The sequence below is a fragment of the Habropoda laboriosa genome, unplaced genomic scaffold, assembly GCF_001263275.1.
Source record: "Habropoda laboriosa isolate 0110345459 unplaced genomic scaffold, ASM126327v1 scaffold176, whole genome shotgun sequence".
NCBI lineage: Eukaryota > Metazoa > Arthropoda > Insecta > Hymenoptera > Apidae > Habropoda > Habropoda laboriosa.
This window is the reverse complement of record NW_017100321.1, coordinates 774,228-783,555: the sequence shown is the minus strand read 5'-3', so window position 1 is coordinate 783,555 and position 9,328 is coordinate 774,228. Positions and strand designations below refer to the sequence as shown.

The window sequence follows — 9,328 nt, the reverse complement described above, 5'->3', positions numbered from 1 at the left end:
TTTCATGTATAAAATACTGAGCTATATACATTAGCAGCCACGAATCATTGTTAGTATGGAGCAATATTTAAATATTATTTGTTGTTACTTTATATTCCTTGAACACCGTCCAAAGATGGATTCGAAACTGTAAGTGATTATTAAAATGTGAAATGATCTTTAAAAGAAATGTTCTTTTCATGTATTTATGTACATGTCACCAGAAGCACGTAGTAAATGTAAATTAATCTTCCTATCAACACTACTTAAAATCATTAAGAAAATGTTGTTAATTTAGTTGTGAAATGGTGTTCGATATTTTAATTGTAAATGAAATCCATTTGCTTCGAATCAAGTCTCGCGATCGAAGCCTTCCATAAATATGCTTTATCATAATTCCGTACTCTGTTCATGTGAACGTAGAGAAAATTAAAATAATAAGTAATAACAATGACAGTGATAGTATCTACGTGTACGCGTACATTTTGTCTCGTTAATGTTATATACCGTTCTGTCTATTTAAAGTTTATGGTATGTGTAACGTATTAATGTACAGATCCCATTCGTCTTGTAAATGTGAGTACCGTGTGTTGCTTTCATTGTGACGTTCGTAGAAAAGGAACTGTCTGTTTAAGGGAGAGAAAATGTGCCAAGAGACATACGCGATTTTTCCATAAATGAAGGGTAACAGTCGTGGAGGGGTGAACGACGACATAATCTATTTCTATATGTCATGACAAAAGTATATATTTACAAGATCTATCTGTGAATATCGTAAAGGTAACAAATGTAATATAGTCATCAGTTTTCATATGTATTATCGATCTTGAATGTAATTTGTTAAATTATCCGTATACATGCTATTCTTCATAGAGTAATATAAATATTTGTTTTGTCGATAATTGTCAAAGCGGATTGAAACAAATTCTATATTTATTGAGGAAGATAAGATATAATTTTGAAATCTTTGAACGTGTTAATAATAAATACGTAGCATGTATCGAACCATCCTTTGTTTCTGAGGAACATTTTATTTAGCACGTTGTGTAACAATTGTTACGACACTATGCATAATTCTTCAAACGATACTATATATAGAGTGAAAAAATAATTTATTGAAATGAAACAATGGCGTAAAAATATATCACATGTACACTTTGAATAATAATCGTATTGAATACAAAAAATTGCAGAAAATAGTTTTCTCTTTGAAAATATTTTACTACTTACAATGAAAATTTAATAAATACAAAATATGCATATCTCTGCAGTATTTTTATCATTCGAAGTGTCTTTAATATTATATTATGTTGTAAATTCTTACAATATCAAATATATATGTGGATATAGCTGTCTAAATGTACGATGATTAATCGGTAATCACTGCAATTTGATCTTTTGGTCCTCGATGGTTAAGCGTTTTTAATGTATACGAAAGTTGGGTTTCAATCGAATCCGACTTAGTCTCAGTTGTTCTGTTCAAAATCCTTGTTTTCTCTTTTTTTGTTTAGTATAATTATATTCAACTTATGTGGAGCCATACAAAAGTGTTCAGTATACGCAGAACATGTTGGGTGATCCGTACAATATTGTGTTACGCTTATCAGTTGTGTGATCACAAATTATGAAGCTTTATGACACGAAAAAGTCAGCATGAAAATATAAACAGTCACATGCAGTACAGTGGCACAGTTTCAGTATTATGTTCATTAGCTTTCGTAATTTGTGACTATGTTAAAATTTTTTCTATAAACAATCGTTGTGTGTCTTTATGTAACATACTACGATCCATTCTATGTGTACGTAGGTATGTATATACATTGCTATGTACGCGATGGTGTAACCGTGAAACGAATATGGCATTCTTAAGTCAAGACGACTCGTATTTAAATTAAAATCCCCCCCAGAAAAAGTGTCATGGGCACAGCGTTCTTTTCTTCTCGTATAAAAAGAAAAAAAAACAAAACTAATTCACTACTGCCCGATACGTGCATTACATTGCACAATTCCGTAAGTATTACTATTATTGTCATTAATAGGTGGACCTTTTCGATTTAAAAAAAAGATCAAACATAAGCATCACCTATTGTCCTGTTAAAATTAGTTTGACTTTTTGGCAAATTAAAGCTAATCGGGGTGACAATGCCGATGTCCCCCGTTTAAACATCATGAATTTTTGTGAAGCTCTGTCGTGGCCTCCTGGAGTCTGAAAGAAAAACATCAGTTATTATACTTCGTGAAACCTCAACTCTGATAAAATACCAAAAAAAAAAAAGCATATACCTTCGAAGTTCTCCTTGAATACGATCTGTGATTGCTTTTCTCACTTCCATCTCGCTCATTTTCGACGAACGGAATTGTTGTAGTAATTCGCTAAAATCTATAGGGTCACCGTAGTTCATGGTGACCTTTTTTCGGATCCTCAACACGTACGGTGGCTCGTTAGGGAGCACTTCGTCCATGCCAAGGTGATAAATTGGTATCACTAATGGTGTAACGGGTGATTCCATTATTAACCTTCCAACGCCCCACTTCAATCTGTAGCACAAAACAGAACACCGAATCTGATGGAATTATACGTTTATCAAATTAATCGGTAAAGAAAAGATAAACGAAACAGTAGAGAAATTTTTCTAGAAATGGAACGAGAAAGTAAGAAAAACTGAAATAAAATAGGAAAATAAACGAAACATAAACCTCATATTTTCTTTAAGCATGTTTACTTTCCCCTCGGGAAATACATGAATCCATTCCCCTGCGGCTAACTTCTCGATGCAGAAATCCATGGCCTCCTGATGGACACCGCCACCTCTGATCACGGGAATGCATTTGCCCAGCATAAAGAAGTACGAGTGCCAGGACTTGGTGAAACAAATGTCGTGGGCGGCAAGCGACCATCTGACCTTACGTGGATTCAGCAAGTTCTTCATGCTCAGGGACGCTAAATGAGTTCAGAGATTTTTCTGTCTTAAATTCTTTCATTCCATCGCTTATCGACGGTCATTCTGAGGAAGAAAAGATTATATACGCTCAGGAAGAAGAGGAATGTATGTGTGTATGTATATATACTTCCAAATAATCGATATTTAATTATAGGGGACAGAGAAAAAAATGAGTGACACGTGAAGATGGATCCATGCATTTTCTCGCTCTCATAATAGATCGATTATCAACTCATCCTTGACTTCTTTTTTTTTGTAAAAACGGAACATTACGAATGGTACGAATAAACAAATATTCATGAGAACGGAAATGAATTAAGCTTGTGTCATTTTAATGGTATTATCTATATGAATCAATTGACTGTTCAATATCAGTAAGGATTAGTCCCCACCGTATTAAGAATTTAGTCCGCCATGTTTTTTTGGCGCAAAAATACAAAACTAGGATACTTTTCAGCAAGAAAAAAAAAAGCATAGAAGAAGGTAACCTCTATGGTTATCGGTGAAATATATTTCACGTTTTTAGAATCTAAAAAAATATATAGTGCCACTTGAATTATCTTACTGTCGCCTTGAGTACGCTTCGTTGATCGATACGTACAATTAAATGCTAGTTAATAACACGCGACAATCGAGATAGAAGGCCGAGTGTTGAGTGTTTAACGAAGGCAACGGTCGATATAATGGCGCGATCGTTGAACCATATCAGTGGGACTTACCCCATATGCCCGGATCGTCGAAACAACTGTGATGATTCGACACGGTGATGAGAGGCACATTTTTCGGCCGTCTGTGTAACGCTCGTTCGATGATACGCTTGTTGTACACCGTCGTTCTGTTCAGCCATTCTTAAACAGCACGAACAGGAAAAGAAATACGCTTCGGTAAATTAGTATCGCATCTTGGGTAGATGGGCAACGGTGCAGCGCGTGTATACGGTTTCCATGGTAACGTGTGTATACATATAGCGAATACACATGGTCGCCGAGAAACACGCTTCATCTTGACTTTGCATAGAATTGGCTTTTTTCAATGGTTAGTGAAGTGTGACTTGCACTCGCGCTTTGGCGAGTGCCATGATTTTATGGTAAACCCGTTTTATTCATGCTTGGCTGCTTCGGTTAATCGTTTTCTACACGAAATTGTAAAGCTTGGTCGTGAATATGATTGTTATAAGCACAGATTAAGCAATGACCGTGAACTAGGCGATTTCTAGGTGGTAATCGATATCCTTATCTGTAAGATTCCAGAACAAACATTTCTTCCTCTTTTTTTGAAAATAAATGAAAAATAAATTAAAGTTATTGTCTTTCTCTGTTTAACGATGTTTTTTCATTTTTTATTTCGCAGGCTAATACACTGGTCATCAAGAGGGTTCAACGTCCTCCATACAAGGTCATTCAAGGTCACAAGGAAATATCGAAATAATATTTCAAGTATGCTTGGTTGATAACATACAGATTACAAGAATGTTTGGACATCTGTAGTGAAAAAAAAACATCGATAAAGAAATATTATTTTATCCTTTTTCCATAATGTCGCATGAACTCGCACGTTTGCAACGGTGCTTCCTAAACACACCGTCAGATGGCTTTCCAGCTAGTTTTAACAATAGTACACATTCGTTTAACAATTATCAGTGCACATGTAAATTAGAAAAGTAATCACATCGATTACCTAGCAAAGAAGTAGCCTATATACATACGTAAAAGCACGTAAATGTAACGTGACAGCGTAAGCATAGTGGGAATGGTGTAACAGATGAAAGAGCAAGTGGTTATGTAAAATTCGTTCGGACGTGATCTAGAGACGAAACTGAATCGGGAGAAATGAATGGGCAGCTATTACACGTGGAGAAATTGATAAAACGAATAAAAAGAGAAGAGTGGTGATGAGAGTAGGGAGTGACGGAGAAGGGAGTGGGGGAACGGCCGCGTATAGCACGCTACGCGACCAACCAATTGAGTAAAGCGCTTAATTTCCGAAGTTTATTGTATCGTGGCTAAGTCAACACCGAGCCGAGTACTGTTATAAATCAGTAGTACTCACTGAAAGGCCACCTAGGGCCAATCACTGATTTCCTGTGCCCTTCAATGGGCGGTAACGCGTACACAACTCTACCTGAAAGTAGAAACAGCATATCTGGCAAAAAGAAAAAAAAAAAGAAACATGGCGTGGAAATCAACTTCCGTTTTTCTAGATTAACACGCAACAATTCGTAACAGATTAGGCTATCAAGTCAAAGTACAAAGTTTTCAAATTAAAACCACGCGCGTGAACTCCACACACGAGCAGTACGTTAATTTAAACTGAACATTAACACTACATTAAATATTAATGAAAAGTAACGTTCGATTATACGCAGGATTCTTTTTTTCTCACTACGTTACGTGGGTAGATTCGTTGAGATGTGAACACAAAGGTTCGATTAAAGTATGGTGTCGCACTTGCGTGCCGTGCTTTTAATGGCGCCATGTTAAAATAAAACTTGCGTGATCAATTCTAATTTAATGAAGTGTGTATCAGACACTTAAATGTATTACAATCGCACCTCAGTGGCTCTATTTCGTTCATTTCGTTATTTTTTACTTTTTTCTTGATCATCTTTAATCTTTGTTTAATAAAACGGTATAACAGAACGAAGTAGCTGTTAATAATCGAAGTTTTAATCGTGATAGAACTATGATCTTATAACCGTTTTACACGAAGCGTAAATTCAACTGAAAAGTTAAATTTAAACGTATTCACTGACGTAAAAACTGCATTAAGTGGTGATAAAGGTGAACTCTGAGACAAATATCACATGTATCGTTCACTTCTGGCGTATTATATTGTTTTTTCTTGCATCGTGTAGCAAGATTCAACGATACTCTATATCAGTTTTCAATTTTATTTGATAAGAAGATTAATGAGCAACGATATGTTGAAATTGTGCGATTTGTATAATGATCTATTTCAAGTATTCTTATTAATACACATTCTATAGAGAGCATACGCATGCACGTGTTATTCACATTTGAAACATGAAGATCATGTAATTTTCCCACATGCATGAAATTGTGAAAGGCAGTTATCATTTAACATTTAAACATAGATAAACATTTTTCAAATTTCACATATTATTCCAATAAAATCATTACAAATATTAAAATATCACAGAAAATATAACATACTCAGGTTATGTTTGATAAAGTTATTACACTGAATCGACGATTATCAAAGCGATTAAATACAATGAGATTCTATTATGTTACACTATTACATAAATCAGCAATGTTTTTCAATATCACGTTGCAATATTTCGCGCGCTTAGTTAGAAATAACAAATTCTTTCAGTTCGATTGGCGTTCAACTACCTTTTTTGTGATTTGAATCGTAAAAATGGACTACAGAACACACCCTTATATCACTAGTCAATGTATCATGCTTCAAAATGTAAAAAAAATTTGCAACACAAAGAGAACAATTTTCTACTGCATGTTGGAACAATCTCCAACAAATAAATTGCTGAATGTTGAGAAATAAACAGTGCTGATTTTTATTAAAAAACCGGCTCATACAGCCGCTTACCTATAATGATTTTAGAGACAATCCCTACTGCTACACAGGTTATACTACTCGCAATGTTCCAGAGACTGCTTGGATTTCGAAGCTGCGGTATGATCCATTTGATATCGTATACCATCGCACTGTCTTCTGGTGGCCAGATCGAAGGAAAAAATAGCAGTGCGACACTTTTTCCGGACGATAGGGAAGCGCCTTCCCCGCGAGAAATCGTCTACTCTTTCGTAACTCACGACAACCATCTTCGTGCCAACTTCACGCCATATTTCCCGATAACCGTCACGTGGTTACCCGAACGCTGGCGAACACGGCCGGAACTTCGCGACCACTGAATCATTTAATTTCAAATTAAACGCGCTTCGAACACTTGTTCTCGCGTCGACTAACGTGTAAACACCTCTCGTTAATAACCCGACTGTAATTATTCTTTTTCTAAAATAACACAAGGAGTCGTAAATTACTCAATTATTTGAAATATATTACAACTTAATTTGCTTATATAATTGGGACATCTGGTTAACTTAAGAATCATTTTTCTTTGCTTTAAAGTTTCAGATATGAACTATAATATAATGTAGATTTAATGAATTTTTTTGTGTTCATGTACATTGGACCTTGCTATACCAATAATTGATCAATGACATCTACAAGAAATTATTCAGTAAATCGTATGTACTTTGAACCATGATTACCAACATAAAATCCCCACAACAATACATGTACATGTAGAAAATACTAATAACCTTATACGGTACAAATAAGTTTTTACTATACAAAAAGTAAAAGATAAAACATATAAATGTCAAATTAGCAATTACAGACATAAAAACAGTAAAAGTGATAAACAAACGTGTAAAGAAATATCAAGAGTGCATAATATATGTTTATGCGATACTTACATAAAATACGACTGTACGAATAGCCCCATCCCGTTCCCCTAACCCAAGAATTTCAATGAGACGACACTAAAAGAAAACCGTTTCACTTTTCCGACAGTGGTAAACAAATTTATGGGCACATTATCCTAAACGGTGGTAACGCAGTCTCGTTAGCGCAACTCGAAAATTGCGAGGGATACATTATAATAATCGTAGCACGCTTGTAGCCAGCGTAATAGTAAAATGCCCGGAAGATCTTGCGATAACCATTCACTGGACGAACGGATGTACAATAAGACGCAGATGTCTACGAAGTTGTGCCTCTGGCGGTGACGCTGCACTTGCAATGTCAGCCGAACACCTATCAGAAGTTCCTGCCGTGAAGAAACACCAGGACGGTTATGAACAGGGGGTGGTGAGGTGGGGGTAGAAGGCGTACACGACGATCGAGTACATACATTAGGAGCTTCAGGTTAAGTTCATGCACAGAGAAAGAAAGGACGAAGTATACGGGAGCATCGAAGGAGGTGAAAAAGAAGGGAAAAGATACAATGATGCGAGGCAGAGTCGTTGGGAGCGGGGGAGGGACGCGAGGAGAATGTCCGGTGGCATGTGGGATGTGGTGGGGATGCCTGACGCGAGCAGAGAAGCAACCAGTCGAAGGGGCCCTGAGAGTGGGGGAAAAGGGCCTCATCTCAACAGCCAGTCCGATTCGAGTCTCTCGACTGCGTGTTGCCGTGCCATCGTACATACGAGGTACCCTTCCAGTTTACAACTGTGGAGAGGATACCTTGAAGCACCATACTGAGGCGAATCGTGTACCATTCGAGAATCGACCGCAAAGTGTCCTCTTCTTCGCGACTTATATACTTCTTCTATCACTTCGTCCTCGAGAAACGACGCGCTATTCCGTGACGAAAACACATTTGAACTTGACACGACCGTATCGGTCTACAGTAGAATGCAATCAGTTCATTTGATTTGATAGTTTCTTTTTTCTTCTTATCCACCTTTGTAACCTTGAAATGACAGTTCCGATGGCGATATTAGCGCTACTGCCGACAACGCGCTTGTCTTACGGTAAGTTTCCCGATCGTTGAACCGCGAACAGTTACCGAATACGTCCGCGAAGTGGTGCTGTTCGTCTCGCTGCGAAATACGAGACTTCGATAGTGATGCGATAGTAAGAGAAAGAGGGGAAAAAAAGGTATCGAGAGAAAAACGGTGAAGCGTGATCGGTGGGGCAGGGGAGAGAGATAGTAGAGGAGAAGCGTGCGAGTGCAAAAGAGATAGAGTGAGAGAAACAGAGCGAGAGGGAAAAGAGCGAGCCGAGCGTTCGGCTTGACTCGAGTGCAGTGTACGGTGATGCCGCGAGGATGCCACCGTCGTCGGTCCTCTCGACACGATATAGGACGGTGCGACGGTACACCGTGATCTGCCGGGGCCCCTCGATTCTGTGCCACGACGTAGCGCTGTTACTCGCGCGGTGCGGTGATTCGCATTCGGCGATGCGACAAGCCAGGAATCCTCTTATCCAATAGTGATTCGCGAGTGAAGCTTTCGAAGACAGATCGGTTCGTGTTCGCGTTCGCCTGTTTGTGTATGTGTGTCGCCACGAGCTACGAGCAAGACATCGTTCTTTGTTCAAAAACAAACAACGAGACCGGCGTACGATCAACATCAGGAGGAACGGTGAATTCGTATCCTGACTTGAACATCCCGAGCTATACCGAGCATCGTAGTTTCAGCATCTCGGCTGCAGCAGAGAGAAAGCAACAGGTAGGTGTACGTGTAGAGTGTGCGTCGTTCCGTATTCTTGGTGGTGCACGTTTATACGGTCGCGTTCGCGCACGGACGTGCGCGCATGCTCTTGATCGAAGATCTCCCCGTGCACAAGGCAACATACAGAGCGAGCAAGCAGCAACTCTCTGTGTGTATACGTGTCTTTCATCGCGGAAGAACTCC

The 9,328-nt window shown here is 38.2% G+C and overlaps 1 protein-coding gene across 2 annotated transcripts; it reads right to left on the bottom strand.

Annotated features, from left to right (window-relative positions):
• Positions 1 to 1,327: 1,327 nt before the first annotated feature.
• LOC108574248 (tafazzin homolog) lies at positions 1,328 to 7,421 on the bottom strand. 2 transcript variants are annotated; one of them, XM_017936803.1, is made up of 7 exons: positions 7,385 to 7,421; positions 6,492 to 6,813; positions 4,971 to 5,042; positions 3,641 to 3,769; positions 2,677 to 2,920; positions 2,263 to 2,517; positions 1,328 to 2,185 (listed from the first exon to the last, which is right to left on the bottom strand). In XM_017936803.1, the coding sequence occupies exons 2-7, from the start codon at positions 6,604 to 6,606 to the stop codon at positions 2,146 to 2,148; spliced, it is 855 nt and encodes a 284-aa protein (XP_017792292.1). In that variant the 5' UTR covers positions 6,607 to 6,813; positions 7,385 to 7,421; the 3' UTR covers positions 1,328 to 2,145. The 2 variants fall into 2 exon arrangements, with proteins under 2 accessions (XP_017792292.1, XP_017792293.1); XM_017936804.1 differs by lacking the exon at positions 4,971 to 5,042.
• Positions 7,422 to 9,328: the final 1,907 nt, after the last annotated feature.

What these genes read in the sequence shown, in the direction of transcription:
- LOC108574248 (XM_017936803.1), bottom strand. Translation starts at nt 6,606, where the DNA reads ATGGTATACGATATCAAATGGATCATACCGCAGCTTCGAAATCCAAGC. An exon ending in TGGCCCTAGGTGGCCTTTCA is followed by an intron (nt 3,770 to 4,970) that starts GTGAGTACTACT and finishes GTGCTGTTTAAG; the next exon opens with AATGGCTGAACAGAACGACG. An exon ending in ATTCAAGGAGAACTTCGAAG is followed by an intron (nt 2,186 to 2,262) that starts GTATATGCTTTT and finishes TTTTTCTTTCAG; the next exon opens with ACTCCAGGAGGCCACGACAG.